The sequence below is a fragment of the Sceloporus occidentalis genome, unplaced genomic scaffold (assembly GCF_023333645.1).
Source record: "Sceloporus occidentalis isolate IW3139 unplaced genomic scaffold, rSceOcc1.0.p SCAF_9, whole genome shotgun sequence".
In the NCBI taxonomy this organism is placed as follows: Eukaryota; Metazoa; Chordata; class Lepidosauria; order Squamata; family Phrynosomatidae; genus Sceloporus; species Sceloporus occidentalis.
In genome coordinates, this window is record NW_028316989.1 from 29187317 (window position 1) to 29208580 (window position 21264).

The 21264-nt window shown below is 41.6% G+C and overlaps 1 protein-coding gene across 16 annotated transcripts in view; it reads right to left on the minus strand.

Annotated features, from left to right (window-relative positions):
- Nucleotides 1–21264, minus strand: part of LOC149307144 (tight junction protein 1-like) — a 248817-nt gene that overhangs the window by 59079 nt on the left and 168474 nt on the right. For 14 of the 16 annotated variants that reach the window (XM_089538383.1, XM_089538386.1, XM_089538399.1 and 11 more), the window contains one exon: nt 3325–3381. In XM_089538383.1, the coding sequence (XP_089394509.1) occupies nt 3325–3381 (57 nt within the window). Of the gene's footprint in view, nt 1–3324; nt 3382–17199; nt 17306–17339; nt 17419–21264 lie in introns of those variants that run through there. The other 2 variants (XM_089538397.1, XM_089538395.1) reach the window with 2 other exon arrangements.

Below are 21264 nucleotides of genomic sequence, written 5' to 3' on the forward strand. Positions count from 1 at the left end.
TTTTAGGAACCGAGACACCACTCTTTTATGGTTGGGGGTCACCACAACATGAGGAACTGTATTAAAGGGTTGTGGCATTAGGAAGGTTGAGAACCACTGATCTAGTTAAAAGAAAAGATGGATATGTCAAGGCTGTAATAGGACCCCTTGGGAGCCACATGGAATTGGGGCCTATAGCCTACACTTTGCCCACCTCTCTTCTAGTGATGTACTGCTGCCCTGAATCTTTCTCTTGAAGCAGCTGCCTCTGATGGACAGTAGGAAAAGCCCTGAATATACTCTTTGCTTCTGTATTAAGAATGCAAGCCAGTGTTCAATGGTAGGGAAAGTACAGCTCTGAATATAACGCTGGGGATATAACGGAGGGTGAGGGGCTCTTGCCCTTGAAGCATCTGGCTTTGCACGGCTAGAAACTACAATACCAAGCTAAATGAACCCTCGCGGGGGACCTCTGACTTTCAGTGTGCTGCACAGCGTGTCCTATTGCCAAGTCTTCAGTTATTTCCAATTTAAAGGAGGATTTTGTGAAAACTTGTCACTGTTCCAATCCAACTCACAACCGGGGAGGGAAAAGAAAAATACCACCCCCCTACAGTCTCCACACACAGAGACACATACACACTGCCCGCCCCACATTCCTAGTAGAAGCTTTTTTAAAATTATGTCTGCTGCAGCCTCTCTCTTCATTTCCCTAATCCAATTAGCAAAACAGATGCTTGTTCACACAGAATCGGAGAGGTAATCTTTTGCTTCGGCAAAATCCAGTCTTTAAGGAGGTCTGGCCAACTTGCGAGGAGGAGTCGATGAGGCGATCCCTCTTACTGGTCCACTTTTCCATGGGTGAAAAAGAGCAGAAGAAGAAGAAGAAGAAGAAGAAGAAGAAGAAGAAGAAGAAGAAGAAGAAGAAGTCTGGCTTACAGGCTCCAGAGAGCTCTTTTCCAGGCAGGAACTCAGAGCATATGGTGCAGTAGAGCTCTCTGCGCGACTTTGGAAAGCCTCCCATTCAGGCTTCGTTCCCCAGACTGCAGTATACGTCTCATTGCACCAGGGCACAGGCATCACAAATCTACCTGGGTTTGTCAGGCATTCAAAGGACAATGGCAGGTTCAATAAGGTACACTGCTTGTTCACACAGCCTCCCATTTTGATTCCGATGCACAAAAACAAGGCAGCTGGCCCTAACTTCCATTATCCTTTCGTCAAAGACATTAACCTTGAGATTTCCAAACTAAGCCTAGGTTTGCCTACTTGAAACAAGCTCTTGTTACCTATAGCAAAATGGTGGGCAAACTGCAGCTTTTCAGGCACTGTTGGACAGCAGCTTCCATCTGCCCTAGCCAACAGTAAGACATGATGGGAGTTGCAGTCCAACAGCCTTTTCCCCATCCATACAGTACAGGAATGCATCATTCCACGATTTAAGAAGTGGCATTAGTCAAGAGAGAGGACAAGACCACATCTCTCCAATTTCTGGCGATCTAACTTGGCCATGTCACACATACCCATCTTCACAAACTTAACATCAAACTTTGTTGTGTCTTACTGTTCATCATTTGGAACATTATACATGAAAAGGCACGGTATACATTTAATGGACATCACCATCATCGTAATACAACTCTCCGATGCAAGCTAAATCTTCATGAAGTTACTATGCAAAAGGATCAACTTGTAGCACCTTTCAGACTAACTGAAAGAAAGGAGTTGGTAGCATGAGTTTTCATAGGCTTGAGGCTACTTCCTCAGATGCATGTTTGGAATGGAGAATATGGCTGTCTTTGAATTCAGGTTCCTTTAAAGAAGTGTTTCCCAAACTTTGGTCCTCCAGATATTTTTGGACTTCTGTCCCCAGAACTGTTGATTGCTGGCCAAACTGGCTAGGGGTTCTGGGAGATGAAGTTCAAAACACCTGGAGGACCAAAGTTTGGGAAACACTACTTTAAAGTTTGAATCTCAAGTGGGTCAGTGACTTGGTTGACATGGAAGCCACCAGACACCACTGGCAGATAATCAATTCGGGGAGGGATAAGATCCTACACCAGCGTTGCATAGGACAGGTCTCGACAAGAGGAGTTATGCTATAGCAGGCATCCTGTTAGTGGCATGCACAGGTGCTAAGTCAACCTTATACCCGTGTATTTCTCAACAACCTAAGATATGCACACCATACTACTAGCAGAAAACAACATGCATGCTAGAAAGTAGGCTCAAATCCATGGAAGTTCATGCTACCAACTTGTTTTTTGCAGTTAGTCTCAAAGGTGCTGCAAGATCCCTTTGCATCCTGATTTTCTGGACTAACATGGCTATGTCTCTGAATGCTATCTTCATGAAGTTGTATGTTGCGGCCAATAAAGCATCCTACCAATTTCCAATATAGAAAACAAAGAGAGTCACTGGTTCAGCAGGGTCTGTTAAAAGTACAGGGAGACTCTCCAGGGTTTCAGAGAGAAGGCATTTCCCAGCCCTACCTACAAATGCCAAGGATTGAACTTGCAACCTTTTGCATGCAAAGCAAATCAGTCTTATCAGTGAAGTACAGCACTTCCCCCCTGGAAACACAGCTAGGGATATATACGCATTGAGAGTTTTATCATTGTCAAGTGTTCACAAAGGGTTTTCTTTTTCGCTAGTATATTCTTTGTTGCGCTGCACAACAACATTGGATGGCTGAAACCAAGGGGACCCAAACTACCCTGCATCCACATGATCCTAAATTTAATTATCGTTTTTAAATGATGAATTTTAAATGTGGATTGTTTTAGAATGTGCATATCTTATGTGTCCTTTTAAACTGTTGCATATTTTTAATCAATGTGTTTGTAATTGTTGCTGTGCATTGTTTATTTGTTGTTGTTCCCTGTCTCAATCCATGGAAAGAGCCAAGTAAGAAATAATAATAATAATAATAATAATTACTGTTGTTACTATTATTATTGTCACTTGGAACATTATACATGGAAAAGCACAGTATACATTTAATGAACACCACCATTATCATCATAATATAACTCTTTAATGCAAAGTGAAATCTTCATGAAGTATATAATTTCATATAATTTCAAGTATATGTTATAATAATAATAATTGTTGTTGTTGTTGTTGTTGTTGTTAAAAATACCAGCTAACAGTCACCCCTGCAGAAATGTTGTCAGAACGTATACACAAACTATTATAAGCAATTTACAAACACACACATGTCAAACAAGGAATACTTTAGTTTCCTTTCTTTCCTCCTTCCGGACATCTGGATCTTTGCTATTGTTTTCAAGAGCTGACAGCATCCTGAGTTATGGACACAGAACTGTAATTGTAGAAACTTACTCTGTGAAGCGTCACTGTGTGTTGTTCCCATATAGCCGTTTCTTCCATTGTTGTGCTCTGATTAAAGAGGAAAGAGGAAAAAAGAAAAGAAAATCAGAATTACTTTCTTGCTGCTGCTAATTAACTTTTATCAAAGCATAACCAAAAGCACACAGTTATCCCCCCCCCCTTTCTTTCCCCAAATGGTTTCACAGTCCCTGCTAACAACCATCAGCAAAAGCTGGTGGTGTATCATGTTCTGTTTTTTTAAAATTAAGGTCACAAAAGTAGCTCAGTGTTACTTCCCATTTTTAACTGAACAAGACGGAAAGATGCCAGTTGCAATCACTTCTTTGTATCTACTCCAGATTGTAACATGAATAAAAATAATTGTTGGGTGGGTCTCACTTTGCTTAGACACTTGTAATTCATATATTTAGATAGACAGATGAAAGATAGATGGACGGACGGACGGACGGATGGATGGACAGACAGAGAGAGATAGACAAATGGATGGGTAGGTAGGTAGGTAGGTAGGTGAATGGACAGATAGATAGATGGATGGATGGATGGATGGATGGATGGATGGATGGACGGAGAGGTAGGTAGCTAGACAGACACACACACAGAGAGATAGGTAGACAAATGGTTGGTTGGTTGGATAGATGGATGGACAGACGGACAGACAGACAGGCAGATTAGGCTTGCAGTACACTGGGCCTAGATATTATGATCTTTTAAGAGAAGTGGAAATTTGTCAGCTATGCTTACTTAAGCAAGAAGTGAATTCTCATGTGAATTGGTATCAGCCAATATCTTTATCAGGATCAAACAAAACCTGCGCACAAATACTATAAGACCCAATACTGTGGTGTTGTCGTCTGAAAGTTGGATTATGACTCGGGAGACCAAGGTTTGATTCCCAGTTCAGCCATAAAATCCACTGTGCAACTTTGGGCAAGTCACACATTCTCAGTCTCAGAGGAAAGCAATGGCAAACCTCCTCTGAACAAATTTTGCCAAGAAAACCCCATGATAAGTTTGCCTTAAGTTCGCTGGAAGCCAGAAATAACTTGAAGGCGCGCACACCAATATAAATGCTACCCAAATGTTCCCTGCAAAAGACCAGCAGGGCAACCTTAAAACAAAAGCTATCCACCTGGATCCAAAAAACCAACAAATTGCTTGTAGCCCAGGCTCTGATCTTCTGTCACTTTTTAAGTATGTTCCCAAATTACACTTATGTAACAACAAGTGGATCGCAATACTAGCGATGCTGCCAGGGCTTTAATTGCATTAAATCACACTAACTGAAATGCCACAGTTGCAACCCATGCCAAACGGGAAACAAACACACAAACAAAAACTATGAAACACAACTGTGTCAGGCAACTGTTCCTAATGAAAGCTTGGCACCCGACGCCAACCAAAGAGATAAACATGCAACATCCACATTCTCCTGGATTATTTCGGTAAGAATTTAAGCACTGATGGTATTAGGGATAGTGTTTTAAGAAAGCCCCTTGAGCTGACTCTCCCCCTGCCCCTAAACTTCACCAAAAAGACAAAGAAAAGGGAGGGAGAAAGGGAAATGAACCAAATTAAATCATTTATTTACTGTGGACTCTTTGGTTCCAGGACGCCCGGTGGATAACAAAATCGATAGATGTTCAAGTCCCATTAAATACAATGGCATGCTGAAATGGTGCCCCTTATATAAAATGGCAAAATCAAGGTCTGCTGTTTGGGGGGGGGGGGGGGAGAATATTTGAATACTTTCAAGCTGTGGAAACTTGAATCCGTGGATAATGAATCCATGGATATGGTCTACATTTGCAATCTAGTCTCCCACCGTGCAATGTGCAAATAAGTAAAAAATGTGCCAAGGGATCAAAATCTGCAAGACATTGAAAGTTAGTTCAAACTACTACTACTATTATTATAATTACTATTATTATATCCCACCCTCTTCCCAAAACTGGAGCTCAAAGCAGCTTACAATATGTAAAGAACAGTACAATTAAAAGCATGCAAAACTACTCCAATGTAAGCTGCAGGGAGCATGCAATAGTATAATTTAAAACATGCAAAACTACTCCAGCGTAAGCAGCAGGATGCTTGCAATAGCATAATGAAAAACCTGCAGTTTACGCTGAAGTAGTAAAAACATAAAAAACTATTTCAACGTAAGCTGCAGGGTGTATGAAATATTACAAAACTACAATGTAGGCTGCATTAATTTAATTATATTATGCAATAGTATAATTAAAAAATACAAAGCTACTCCAATGTAGGCTGCAGGGTGCAGGCAACTTCTGGATGCAATAAAAATAAGTGCATGAAAGATCTTGTAAGAGGATCAACTCTCTCCATTTCCAACGAACATCACACATAAGCAAACTGGCTGGACACCCGACACCCAGATATACAATTACTTGTAATTTAAGCATCATGGTTATTGTTGGTTTTATTCCTCCTTCCCACTGACCCACACATGCACCCCCCCCCCAAAACCACCTTGGTGCTTTGTAGACGTAGAATGTTATTTGTCGCACATTTTACGCTCGCGACAGATTATGGCATGCGAGCAACTGTACTATACAGGAAGGTCACGTTTTCACTGACTCTGCAGTTCGACGTACGCTAATCCTCTCCCACGTGAATGCCAGCACTGCAGACCGAAAGAGGTTTCTATGTCAGACAGCGAGATTAAAAATGTTGTCGATGGGAACTTTAAAAACCAGAATTTTAAAGCAGACAGGAGAGAGCAAGTTGGGCGGAATGAAAAGCCGTCACCTTGCGCTTGCTTGAGATGCACTGCTTTTGGAAAGCGTATGCCATAGGCAGGTTTATTTGATCTGTTTTAACTGACTGTATGTACACAGCGCTGTGTAAATTTACAGTGCTTTATAAATAAAGCATAATAATAATAATATAAATGAGATTTTTTTTAAAAAGAAGGAAAAGAAAAAGGAGAAATATTTGGAAGCGACTTGCAATGTTGCTGCAAGATTATACGAAAATTCACATCCTGGGTTTTGTTGCTGTGTGCCTTCAAGTCATTTCCGACTTATGGCAACCCTAAGGTGAAGAACTTATCATGGTGTTTTTCTTGACAAGATTTGTTCAGAGGAAGTTTGCCATTGCCTTCCCCTGAGGCTGAGAGAGTGTGACTTGCCTAAGGTCTTGCCTAAGTGGGTTTCCATGGCTGAGCTGGGATTCGAGCCCTGGTCTCCAGAGTCATAGTCCAACGTTCAAACCACTACGCCATGCTGTTTTTCGCCCAATATTTTGCAAAAGAAATCCAGTGTAGTGTAGTGGTTTGAGCACTGGACTATGACACTGAAGACCAGGACTTGAATCCCCAAATAACCATAGAAGCCCAACCTTGGGCAAGTTATAATCTCTCAACCTTGCAAAGGAAAATCAATGTCTGAACAAAACTTGCTAGGAAAACCCCATGATGGGGTTCTTGCAGTAAGTTGGAAACTACTTGAAGGCACACAACAACAAAAACAACTTTGCACAATGGTGAAAGAACCCAGAGACCACGTTGTGAGTAAGAATAAAGAGGTGTTTTGAAAAGGTCAACTACAAAGCTTTGTTAAGGCCAAGGAATGGAAGCAAATTCTTAAACTGAACGGCTAGGGTTGCATCTCCACCGCAGAAATAATCCAGTTTGACACCACTTTAACTATCATGCTTCAGTGCTATGCAATCCTTGGAATTGTAGTTTTTTGTGACACATTTACCCTTCTTTGCGGGAGAGCTCTGCTTGTGCCACAGCAAACTACAATTTACAAATAAATAAAGTTGTAAATAAATAAATCTAGCCATGGCAGTTAAAGCGGTGTCAATCTGGATTATTTCCGCAGTGTGCATGCAGCATAGGTGGAACAATCGTTAATACCGATTCAGCCCTTGACTTCCATTCTATGCACACCCTGCAATAAACCCATGTCACCAAGATTTAAAAAAACATTTCTCAAAAAGGTTTTTCAAAGTGGAAAAAGTCAAAAGAAAGTTTCTTCGGCTGAAACAAGAAGAAGCATTTTGCTGTTTGAGGCGGGTTACAGACCTCCTGTTTGGGGCGGGCTGCACCAGCCCCTTTCCCCGGTGTATCGGGGCCTCAGCGTCCAGAGCGGCAGCCACTGAGGCCCGATCCGCCGCTTTCCAGGCTGTGGGGAAGCGGCAAAAGGCCCCTTCCCCGCAGCCTGGAAAGGGGTGTCCTTGGGGCTTCAAGCCCCAAGGACACCCCGTGGCGGCAGGGAGGAGGAGAAAGGGGCCGCTTGGCACCTTTCTCCTTTGGTCCACTGGGTGCAGCCGTGTGAAGGCTGCGCCCAGCGGACCAAACCAGGAAGGAGCTCCAAAACTGCGCTCCTTCCTGCTCCGTGCTAAGGGCGCACTAAGCGCCCTAGCGCGGAGCGAGGATGTCACATCCGCGCCGCCCCGTATAGAGGCGGCGCGGTTGTGACGTCCTCATGGCGGCGGCTGTGTGGAACGGCTGTCGCCATTTTGTGCGCACAGAGCGCACACTAGGGTTAGGGGGTGCGGAAGCACCACCCCTTTCTAACCCTAGTACGCGCTTTGCGCGTACTTTCCAGCCCGTTTGTAACAGGCCTGAGTCAGCATTTTGTTGTCCGCATCTAAACTAAAAAAGTGTTTCCTCTGGAAATGGAAGAGTTCACATAGTAGGATATATAAAACTGACCGAATAAATTCCTCCAAAAATGAGATTTTTCATTTCCTAACCAGCATCCCATGCAAACCAACACTCACGCTGAGTTCATAGCAATGCATTCCTATGATGGAAAGCATATTAATCAGGGGGAAATGGATTTGTTTCTGGCCTGTCCTCTAGAATGACTGGAAGTTGGCATTGCCTGGCATTATCTCCACCTCCAAATGCCCTCATTCTGCCAGTTTAAGCCTTGGCAAAAACAAGGTGCAACCTAAATACTAACCAACTTCAGCATTTAAGAACAATAAAAGCACTAGTTCAACTTATCCCAATTCTGTCTGTCCGGACACAGGCCCTAATTGATGCCACTTGTTTTTCCAAGAAGTTTCTCTTATAACTTCAAGTTTTCAGCTTTGCCGTCTCGGAAGTCAAGAGAATGAAGGAAACCGTGTTTAAATGCCTTGTAAAACAGCTCAAAACTCTCTGTAAACAAACCACATTCTGTTCTTATCAGACTCTGGAAACACAGCCCAACAACTTACATAATGGTTTTAAAATGAAGTATGGCTCTTTTGGAACTCTTCTTTCAATATTTACTGGGGAGAGAAGCCAGCAAAAAGTCCAAGCTGACTCTTAAATGAAAAGAATGCACCTATTAAAAAAATATATCTGAATTCATTTACTGTCGATATTGCACTCCAAGGTACCATTTTGCACGGTTAAAATCACTGCTGCAAATGGCATACAACACATTTCAGGTTCTGCCAAGGTTGTGGTGATGTTCATTTGGGAAATACTACAAACAGGGGCATCAACATCAATATTTTCCCTCCCACAAAAATAAAAATAAAAATGCAAGTTCCTTTAACTTGATGGGTTCACAAAATGGGTTCAATATATCACATATGTGACCATAGGCAAGTCATATTCTCTCAGCCCCAGGAGAAGGCAACAACAAACCTCCTATGAGCAATTCTTGCCAAGAAAACCCCATGATAGTTTCGCCTTAGGGTGGCCATAAATCAGAAATGACTGAAAGGCACACAACAACACATGGCAAACAAATTCAGAGGACCAACAGACTTATATGGGTTTGTCCTTTTGTGCATGTGTATGTATGTACTAGCTCTCCCTCATTTGCAAAAATCTTGGTGTTTTAACCATCTTGGTTTGGTACCTGCATTGCTAAACGTCTTGGATTTCCAGAAATAAAGTTTTCATGCACAAAATTACTGAAAATACAGGGCGACCCAAAAAGAATAGGGCAAAAGTAAAGCTGTTCTTACTCGGTTTTGCACTATTCTTTTTGAATCACCCTGCATTATGTGTAACATTACATTCAAGGTATGTGTATAAGGTGTATATGAAACGTAAATGAGCTTCATGTTTAGGCTTGGGTCCCATCTCCAAGAGATCTCATTTTGTATATGCCAATATTCCAAAATCCAAAAGACTTCTGGTCCCAAGGATTTTTGGACAAAGGAGACTGAACCTGTTAGGCCTCTTTTTCCAGTGTTGCTCTCAAGAACATCAAAACACATAGCATCCCTCTTTAAAACTGCAAGCCAAGTGTCAAAACAGATAGATAGCAGGGCTTTTACCTGCATAGTAATTACGTGACTCTTGGTTTTGGAAAGGCACAACGCGAAAACTTTATACTTATTGCACATTATGCAATGCCCAATTTGCATCCCAATTAATATGCATGGCCTCAACACACTTCTTTCTTTGACCTTATTGAGCGTATTTCCAGCTCCGAACAGCACAGTGGCTTCTTGCCAGAGCCAAGCAACTTCAATAATTCTGCCATGCTTTAGAAATAAAGAAATGCAAGTCTCAGCATCCTTCCGCAGCATCGCCAAATGGTAAGGAAAGCTGGGAGTTGCAGTCCAATATCATCCAAAGGGCTGAATGGTTTCCAACTTTTGCTTCGGAAAAAGAGAAAACAACTGCATCCTTTTCAAGGCTCTGTATTTTCAAATCCCTAGAAGTGACACTATATGTGTGTGTGTGTGTTTTCTAGTGCTTTTTATCCATTTAGGAACTGCAAATCATGTGCTCAGTTCAAGCAGAGAAGAAAAGAAAAAGGGAATACATGGATCATGTATTCTTAGGATGGTGGCCTGTTGGGTTTTTTGATCTTCCAAATTTGACATTATTTCAAATTAGACATTTATTTACAATAATTCTGACCCAGGTGGATACAAAGAGCCTTTGTGGCTGAAAAACAGGGTATAAATACTCTAAATAGATAGATAAATTCAGAGGCATGGATAAAGTTAATTGTGGCAACCGAAATACAATGGAAATATTAACAAGAATCAGAACAGAAATAAACTTCAGGCATGCACACAAATATATATACCACAGAACAGGCAAAAGGCAACTTTGCCATTTAAAAGGGTTGGGGAAAGTCTGCATCTGTTGCTAAGAAGGCCATAAAGCTGGCATCAGGTGTTATTTCTTTGGAGAGGATGTTCCAAAGAAGGTACCACAGCAGAAAGAGCTCTTGTCCTTTTGCAGATATAGAACATACCTGTCCAAAGAAAAGCAATTCACAGAGAAGAAGATCTGCAAGAAGTCTGAAGGTACACAGACCAGCTGAGTAAAAGATGCACCTTCAGGTATTTGCACCTAGGATGCAAACATTTAAAGCCCTGGAAAAACCTCGGATGCAAATATCTTCAAACAAAGATGCACCTAAGGCTTTAAAGAAAGTGCTGGGAAGCCAACAGCAATCAATATAGCTTTTCAAAAAACTGGAGTGTAACACACACACACACACACACACACACACACACACAATGGAAATACTGCAAACTATTTTGGTTATTTAAGGGATGAAGAGTGGTACAGAAATGTTACCTAAATTCATAGAGTTTGGAGGAACTGAAATGTGGCATCCGACGCCACACAAGAATCCACTGATAAGGCACCCTCAAGAGAAATGGCTATTTTATCTCCGCTTAAAAACTTCCAAGGAAGGATAATGCTCCACCTTTCAAAGGTGAGAAACAGCTCTTAGATCCTAGAAGTTCTTCCTAAAGTTTAGCCAGAATCACTTTTCACATTTCTTATCATTTGGATCCACCGCTTTGGGTCCTATCCTCTCTGGAGCATCAGAAAACAATCCTGCTCTATGATCTACATATCAGTCCTTTGGATATTTAAGGATAGTTACTGTATCACCTCTCTTTTGTCTCTTCTCCATGCTAAACATACCCAATTTCCTTATGAGATTTGGTTTCTGGACCTTTTATCATCTTGGTCACCTTTCTCTGGACCATCTTCTACTTTGTCAATATCATTCTTAAACTGTAGTGCGCAAAACTGGACACAGGATTTCAAGTCATTTTTTCCAAAGTAAGATAGACTAACATTATAACTTCATCTGGATGCAGCAGTCCTGTTTACGTGGCTGAAAACCGTGCTAGCCTTTTTTGCTGCCGCATCACACTGTTGGCTCATGTCTTAAGAAACATTTGCTCCCAATAGGCTGCCAAGGCCAATTCAAAGTATTGCTACTGATCTTTAAACCCTAAATAGCTACCAAAAAAGTGAGTCTCCATCTACAGGGATAGCATACCCACGAATGTCAACGACATCAACAACAAATTGTGTTCTTCTATGACCTTCCTCCAAGCCCCTGATTAAATCTCTAAGTATCAGATTCAAAACTGACAACATGCAGAAGATATTTATAAAAATATTTATGATGATCAAATGAATACATACTCATGACAGGGTCTTCATTTAAATTTCTATACCGTACCTAGTTCGGAAGGTTTCGAGAATAATTAATGCTTCTATCAATAGGCATTTAAATACTGGATAATCCAGTAATTCTTTATTAATATTCTTCCAAAGAGGGACAATATATCTTGTCTGCTTAAAAGTTTTATCAGCAGCGTGCGCCGTCATGAATAGCAGTGTTGTTAGTAAGCTAATATCGTGCTGAAATTTTTACAAAAAGCTTCTTTGTGCTGCCCATGGAAGACAATATCGGCACTTTCTGAACACGGCACGTAGTTCAGCCACCTGCCAACAAATCCAGGCCAACATTCGGAAAAGCTTTTTTAAGGGAAACACACACCAGCCAATTTTTTAAAAAAGGAATCAGGGGGGAGACCGACAGCCACACACTAACACACCTCTGGATCAGGACCAACAATCCCTGGTGTCTGAAATTGCAATGTTTATACAGGTAAATTATCTTCCCAATTATTCCACATTACACCAGAAGGATCTGGGAAGCCAAATGCTTCCCAATCGAAGCACCTAAATGCTTCATGCTTATTTCTTCCAAATTCATACCCAAGCATCCGCCGACAGCAAAGAAACTACCCTCCACAGCCTGGACTATGTGATAATTTAAATTTAATCAACTAAACATCCACTAGATTATACTGTTTCATATATAATAAAATAATAATAATAAAATTTTATTTTTATCCCACTTCTCCATCAGGATCAAGGCAGCTTACAATAACAGAAATTCATACAATACAAAGCAATCCCCATTATCCCCTCCCTCCCCCCCCCCCCCCCCACACACATATCAGTGTTTATTCAAGAAAAACGTTATCAACATTTTGGATTACTTAATGACTTGGGTATAGATTTTTGAAACCATAGGAGCAAAAGTGGTGTAGTGGTTTGAGTGCTAGACTATGGAAACCAGGGTTCGAATCCCCACTCAGCCATGGAAACCCACTAAGTCACACACTCTCAGTCTCAGAGGAAGGCAAAGACAGACCTGCTATGAGCAAATTTTGCCCCCCAAAATCCCCGGGATAAGGTCACCTTAGTCAGCATAAGTCAGAAATAACTCAAAGGCATGCATCAACCACCATAATCCTATAATCCACCATTTGCAGCAGCATCGAACAACCTCACAAAGTACTTAGAAAACTTTGGGGAGATAAAAGACAGAGACAGTCTTCCATGTTTTCTCAATAGCATCACTGAAGTACATATTGAAGTACTGTTATCCATCTTTTGCAAATCCACACAGCAAATTTAGAGATGCACTTTGGACCTTTTCACAGGAACCCATGCTGAGGGGAGGATGCTGACGGCTGCAGTCCAAAAAGGAAAATACTAACATCCCCCAAATCTGTTTTTAGGGAACACAGACTTAACGCAAGGCGATGAACAGAAATTCCTTTTTTCCCCCAATGGAAAAACACCTGCTTTGACGATTCCCGGGTCAGTCTTAGTACCTCCAGCGAAAAGACTCTGGATGTGATGAGGAAAGGTTCCCTATATCTGAAACAGACAATACTGGGCTAGACTGGAAAGTAATCCATGCTGGTATTGGGAAGCATCCTGTATTTGACATGGCCCTGGAGAGGAAACACACAAACACAGAGATACACAGCTCTGTACTAAAAATCACTGACGCAGTATGGCATATTTCTTGGAAGACCTTCCACCATCCCACATCTTTCCACTCGGAACTGACCATCCAAATAATATTCAGAGAGAGGGAGCAAGAATTCCACAGTCTATTTATGAGCGTTTACTTATTTATGGGCAGCTGCCTACAAAATGCACTGAACTTAGAGGAGTTATTTTCCTGCATACTTCCTGGCCATGCAATTCACTTTCTTTTTTCAAAGGCACAAAGCCTCCCGACAGATGTCCTTTAAAGCTGCCAACCCTGAGCCTGTAAGCCAGCCTCCCATAACCTTTTACCTTCCAGATGTACGACTATCAGTTCCCATGAACCACAGCTCCCATGACCCATGCTGGCTGGGATGATGGGAGCTATAATGCAAACGCATCTGGGCTGCAACCTGACATCCGCTCCGTGTAGCATGAAGATCTCCATGCAGACCTAAACTAGGCTGAGCAATATATCTACTTCCCTATTTACCAAAAAAGCCCTGGAAAAGGCCCTTATGCAGATGTTCCCTGCTCTATGGGGAGCAAAAAAGGATTGCAATAGCATCTGACAACATCTCCAAAGCCACATGCAAAACGACAACATCAGCACTGAGACCTTTTGCAGGGCCCCAGAAGATCTCACCACTGGTGTCTTCATTTACCAACTCACTATGGGACAAAAATAATGACCACTGAAGAAATATAATCTAGACAAGGAGGAAACTGACATGGTTAAAGAATTCCCATATCTAGGATTAAACACTGACCAGAATGGAGGCTGAAGTCAAGAAAGAAGACTAGGAATGGGAAGGGTGGCTAGGAAAGAACTAGGCAAGATCCTAAAGAGTAAAGATATACAACTAGCAATAAAGTTAGAGTCGTCCAAGATAATGAACTTCCCATCACCATGGACAGATGTGAGAGTTGGACGGTGAAGGAAGCAGACAGAAAGAAAATCAACTGATTCGAAATGTGGTGCTGGAGAAGAGGACTTAGGATGATCCCATGGACAGCCAAGAAGATAAACATATGGGTTCTTGAACAGATCACTCCAGAGCTCTCCTTCTAAGCTAAGATGATCAAGTTGAGACTATCAAACTTTGGCCACATAATGAGAAGGCATGGATCACTGGGAAAAGCAATAATGTGAGGAAAGGTGGAAGGTAGAAGAAAGAGAGGAAGACCACAAACCAGATAGATAGACTCAATCTGGGGGGTTATTATGGGCAAGGGCTTATTGCAGGATCTGGGCAAGACTGCAGGGGAGGATAGCGATTCTTGGAGATGTCTCATCCATAGGGAGGGTTGCCATGAGTCAGAGTTGACTTGAGGGCAGCTAACAACAACAACAACAGCAGCAACAGGGCATAGCCAGATGCTTTTGCAAACCACATGGAGCATGCAACGGCCACACGGAGCAGTTTCAGGGGCTTTTTTGTAAAATGAAGGTCCTTTGGGTGTTGCAGACCACCACCTGAAAAAAAACACATCTGCATGCACAAGAGAAACTTATGTGTTGTTGTTGTGTGCCTTCAACAGGCTGACCATATTTCCTTGGGACCAAAATGCGACACTGGGATGGCAAAAGCGGGACAAGGTTATACATTATTCCATATTCATGAAAAAGTAAGTTATTACATGACCATACTGAGCTAACCATTATTCTTCAGTGACATAACTCATACAAAAATTTAGGTAGATGTAGAAGGGAGAATGCACTTCGCCACAATCGTACCACAAATATTTATCTGACAAAGTACTCTTACGCACCCTAAAAGGATGCCAACCCTGGAACGCCTCAATTTGGTGAAGGCTGCTGTAGACCACTGCGAACCCCTAATCTTTCTTTTCTTTTCTGTCTTTCCAACAGCTTGCTTTAGTATCGCCATATGATTTCTAGATCCACCAACCCTCCACAACCGTTTCAAGATGTTTCTGACATGTTAACCAGCCAGTTGAGATTTTAAATGTGTTTTTTTAAAACCAGAATATGGGAGAGAGACGGGTATCCTCTGGGATATACTGAAGCAGTCATCCAAAAGGGGTACAGCATTTGTTGCCAGATGACTTATATAATTAGGGTATGAAGCCAAGCATTAAAGCAGCAGGCAATTTGCGTGACATCACACAGAATGAAAAAGCAAAATTTATACAGACAGTAGTGCATTTAACTTTCAGCCCTACAAACACAATTGTTTTGACAAGAGAAACTAAGCAGATGATCCTGATCTATGCTCCCTCATACACACAATTTTTTGTCTTCAAGGGGGAGGAGGAGGAATGGCTATTCAGGCATTTCCATATCCAAAACCATAATTGAAATGTACAGTATCACGCAAAATCCACAAGCCAGGGATATCTTTATGAGGCCATCCACAAATGCACATTATATATCCACCCTCACACACACACTTTTTTCCCGTCTTGGAGGAAGAGAAGGAGGAATGGTTATTCAGGCATTTATAGTATATCCAAAAACATACTGAAATGTACAGTATCATCCAAAATCCCCAAAACAGGGATACCTTTATGGGGACAACCAAAATGCACTTTATATATGTTGCAAGCTTGCAAAGCTCCACTGGCTTCTTCATCAGGCAAAGGTGTTAAAAATCATACAGGAGAAAGAAAGAAAGAAAGAAAGAAAGAAAGAAAGAAAGAAAGAGTCATAGCCTTGCATTTGGTTCAGATGTTGTGGTTGTTGTCTTCAGTTCAGATGGTATGGAAAGGTATCCATGCAGGTGGGCCTCTCCTTCTTGTGGCCATGGGGTGTTGTTGTTGCTGTTGCATGCCTTCAGGTCATTTCAACCCTATCATGGGTTTACTTGGTAAGATTTGTTCAAAGGAGGTTTTCCATTTCCTCCTTCCAAAGCTGAGCCTAGTGGATTTCTAGCCATGGGGGGTACTGGAAGATTTAGCCCTGGAAATAAACTTTAAATCCCATTAGCAAGACAAAAAGCTACTGCCTTTGGAGGCTACAAGCTCCATTGATAGGAAGAGAACACTGAATTTCTCAGTGTTGCATCAGGAAAACCTTTAGGTGTGTTTAAAGTAAAACATGCCAGTGCAGTCCAAACTGAAAAGGGAAAAAAACATTGCTTTACCTTTGTTTAAGGTAGAAACCTCAAATAGCAAAGTCCCAGTCCATTGACTCTCTCCCTAGGATTCTTTAGGACTTCGCCACAAGAGCTTTGAAAGCTTCCAACATGTATAACGTGCATTATGGTTGGCTCAGTCAAAGTATAATAAAGGTAGCCCTGTTTTGTGGATTTGGGATGATACTGTACTGTGCTATATGGCTGACAAAGCTACCCTTGGAGATGTTATAGTGAAACATGTTTATCACCCACACCAGCTTTTCCCTATCCCAGCCTCCAACAATCATCAACCACAGCTAATGGTCAGGAATGCTGAAACTGGTGGTTCAAAACATGTGGTTGATACCTGGTTGGGGAAGGTGGACCGCTCCGAACCCACACACAGGTAACAACACATGATTTGTCAGCATGGGTTCTCAGCTTCATTCCCTGGCATAACCTTGTGAGATTAGGCTGGTGGCTACATCCAACATAAGGAGACCAGATGTCCTCACTGCAAAGAAAGATAAGGCACCATGAAATGAAGAACACTCAAGAAAAGTGCCCCAATAAAAGCTAAAAACTCCAATATAAATATGAATTCATGCTTCTTAGTCTTCCCCCAAAATGGAAGACATTGTCAAATTCCTCCTGGACAAGTGTAGGGCATGTCTTGGAAAAAGGACAATGTCTGGTCACCCTGATCTAACAGGGCTTTCTTGGTAGCCCCTCAACTATGGATCTCCCTACCCAAGGAAGCTGGGTCGGTCCCATCAACCTCAAAACAAAGCTGTTCCATAAGGCGTTCAATGTTTGAAATTGCTCTGTTTTCACTGTTTCAAGACTGGATTCTAGAGCTGCTTTCAGACAACCTTAATATGGCGCCATACCCATTCTCTATGTCCATAAAGCAAGCATGGTGGGCGCTCCTCTCTCGTGTCCTTCTACACAGGATAGATAATTGTGTGGCAATGGGGAGGGGGTCCCAATTTGTACCCCAACACCCCCTACACTAGGGCACCAAAACACTTTGTTTTCCCTTGTTTCTCCTTCAAAATGGAGACTGGAAGTGGTGTGATGTCACTTCCTGTCGCTGTTTTGCAAAGGAAAACAAGGTTTTTAAGAAGAGGTGATGGTGGATATGTAAGCTTTTTTCTTCATATTTGCAGGGATAGAGAGCTTCACCTGAAAATCATGCCAATTTTGCTTCAAAATGGGGGTTCAGGGGGCTTTGGTGGTCTAGGGTGGGGAGCCTCCAGGGCCACAAAAGTTAGTCCTAGGGCCTGTCCAGGGGACACATGATGTTCGCATCATTGTTCTACAACATAGTATATCACACATGAGTAGGCGACACATTTTGCTACACAACGTTTTGGTGACCCAAAGCAACAAAAACAAAAATCTCAAATTTCATGCTCCCCTTTTTTTCAGCTGCAGCTACAGCATTTGACGTGATGGAAGGCAGAATGAACTGCTTGTAAAACTTTCCTCATGTTGTCCTTCACTTTTTCTCCACCGCAGGTGGAAACCAGACCAAAATAATAAGTTTCAGGGCTGAAATGGGAACAAAACAGGATAGCAAAGGAAGCTCTGCTCCTTTTTGTGGGGGTTGTGTGACTTCAAATCATTTCTGAATTATGGAGACCCTATTCTGGGGTTTTTTTTGGTAAATATGTTCAGAGGTTTGTCACTGCCTTCCAATGAGGCTGAGAGAGTGTGACTTGCCCATGGTCACTCAGTAGCTTTCCATAACCGAACCGGGATTCGAACCACGGTCTCCAGAGTACTAGTCCAATCGCCTACACCATGCTGGCCCTTTGCAAACTGGAAAATTCAACTGAAGATGCCAATGTTTCTTCAGAACTTGGGCATTGTGAAGGCCAAAAGTCAGACAATACAGAGCTGGGCAATCTTTCTTTGCTTCCCTGTTCTCTGTAGTGAAACTGGCATAATGGTAATACATGACTAACCATTCTTTTTATAGCAACACCACCCCATCATTAAGGTTGGCACATGACAACATCAGCCACAAGGGTTTTGTACACACACCGGTTGGAAAAAAAATAAGAGTTTATCTCTTTGAAAAATGGACAAGTATTACCTTAGGAATCCAGGGGGTTACATTCTTGATTAAGACTTCAGCGTATCATTCATCATCACCACTTTGGAATGCACAAACCACTCAACTAGAAGCTCATCGGACCATAAATAATACAGGCGATAAGACTCCTCCGGATTATGGCACCGGCATCACTTTTCGATAGTGTGCATTTTTAAGGAGTTAGACAACTACAGTTCCCTAATAAAGGGTTTGAACGGTTCCCAAAACAGCGTAGGCTGGAACTTGGCAATTTAAATTTTCAGTATGCAGAAGGAAATGTATACCAACACCCACCACTTGCGGCTTAATGATACCTTGGGCTGCTCAGACTCTTCAAACCACAATAGACTAAATTACAGCCCGAAATATTTCGTTTGCAAACATGGGGGAAAGGTCCACCCGCAGGCGACGGCTAGTTCGCACCCCTACCTCCGTGCCAAAAATCCTACTCATTTTTATCGGTTCATATGCTTGACCTATTCTTTGGAAATTTCTTTCTCCTCCATGTGCCATGAAGGCTTCCCTATGACTCATTGAAAGCTATCGGGAAAGAGCAGAACGCTTCAAAAATAGTAGAAATTCAAAACAAACAAAATGCACCAAAGTGAACGTTCTGCACAAATCAAGTTTTTACAAGAGCAATAAACTCAGGCTTTATGTAAGTCATTATCTAGAAACATCAATATCAATGTTTTTGCTCTTGCAACCAACAGCCTAAAATTAGATCCTCAGTTTTATTGGGACTGGCAGCAATGAGCAGCACCATAAACATTTTTTGTTTCAGATTTAAAAGTTCAGAATTTGGAAAAATCTACCACTACAAACAATAGCATCCAATCCATTAGATGCAAATAATGCCATCATAAAATCCCACCCCATTTGTATAAGCCCATTCCTATCATTGGCAAAATGACATACAAATCTAGTTTTATCCTGGTACTTTTTACAAAAGTTCTGCTTTTTTAAGTCCGTCGTTTCAACATAGACATAGAATTAATAAATTATCAGAAAATGGAGCCCTACACCAAACTTGTACAACAGGGAAGACAAATGGATATATTCTCTACCAGTAAGGGGTCAGAAATACAATTTATTTATTTCCCACCCTTTATCCAGAAAAGCTAAGGATGGCACACTGACCATAAAAGATGAAACAATGATTTAAGAATTAAAACAATTCCATGAAATGAAACCATGGAGAGATATCCAGAAACCTTGGTCAGAATCAACCCATGGCCAGGGCCCCCTAAATGCTTGGGAGAAGAGCCAAGTGTTAATTTGGTGCCAAAATACTTTAAGTTGGCCCTCCATATCCAAGGAGTCAAGCATCAATGGACTACAAATATTCCAAAAAATGTAAATTCTAACAAGCAAATCTTGGTTTTGCCATTTGATATAAGGGACACCATGTCACTGGGTTTAATGGGACTTGAGCACTCATGGATTTTGGTATCTATGGGGGGTCCTGGAACCAACCCCAGTGGATACCAAGGACAAACAAATATCTTATTGAAACTTCCATATACGGGGAGAGACCTCTGGTCTATCTGGCATGGTAATATAATTTAAGAGTTTCTGGTTACTAAACCAATATTGCTACTTTAAATTAAGAAGTTACAATGCAATCTTGATTTTAAACATTTTTACGTAACTTTGCACATGTCTTCTTGATTTCATATTTTTTGAAATTCCACTCACACATCCCACCACACTTTTTTTTCCTGGATACATCTGAAGAAGTAGACTTAAGTCTATGAAAGATCATGGAGCAAATGCATCTGAGGAAGTAGACTGAAGTCTACAAAAGCTCATGGACCAAATGCATCTGAGGAAGTAGACTTAAGTCTAGCAAAGTTCATGCTGCCAACTTCTTTCTTTCATTTAGTCTCAAAGGTGCTACAAGATTCCTTTACATACTGATTTTCGAGACTAACCTGGCTATATCTTTGGATTTTACCTTTTTCTCTTTTGAACTTGGCTCTCAAACCTGAGACTCAACTTGAGACTTGGAGTAAAAGATATGAATGCATCACTGACTGAAAGTCTCCAAGGGCTTATTAGACATCCTCCAAAGTGGAGAAGAGACAGGGCTACTTGTAGCCCAGAGTACTTTCCCTACTCTTGTGTAATGTGCTGAAATGAATCGTATAAAGCAGGTTTCCCAGCTTGGGGATCATTATGGATAGAACCAGAGAGACAAGACACAGAGCCACTGACAACCTCAATATTATGTGCCATCCATGTCAAAATGAAATGGCTGAAACTATGATTTTGGGTGTCTATAGACACAAGCATGAAGTTGGCAAGCAAGGTCCTGGATAAGCTATAATACTGAAAATGTTAGTTGTGGGTTTTGCTTATTTGGACGACAGAGGCAGGAGAATAGTGGTATTTTTCATAAGAATAGCAAAGTTTGGAAGTCTTGGGTAATTCATTTTTAGCAGCTTCAAGAGTGCAGTAGAAAATGAATTTCATCCAGTGCATGCCTGGACAGTCACTGTTATGGCTACAAAAATGCACTGGTTAAGGATCCTAGCTTTTACAAAGGTATGCCAATTTAAATACCTTGGGGAAACGATCTTTGATTTTCCAAATTGGCGTGTGCAGTGCTGATGAGGAACTGCAACAAAACCTTTCGACTTAGAAAAAATCGAAGTATTTGTCTTACTGCCCAGAAGCCAAGAAAGGTAAGAGCTAGTAGAGTCTCTGACATA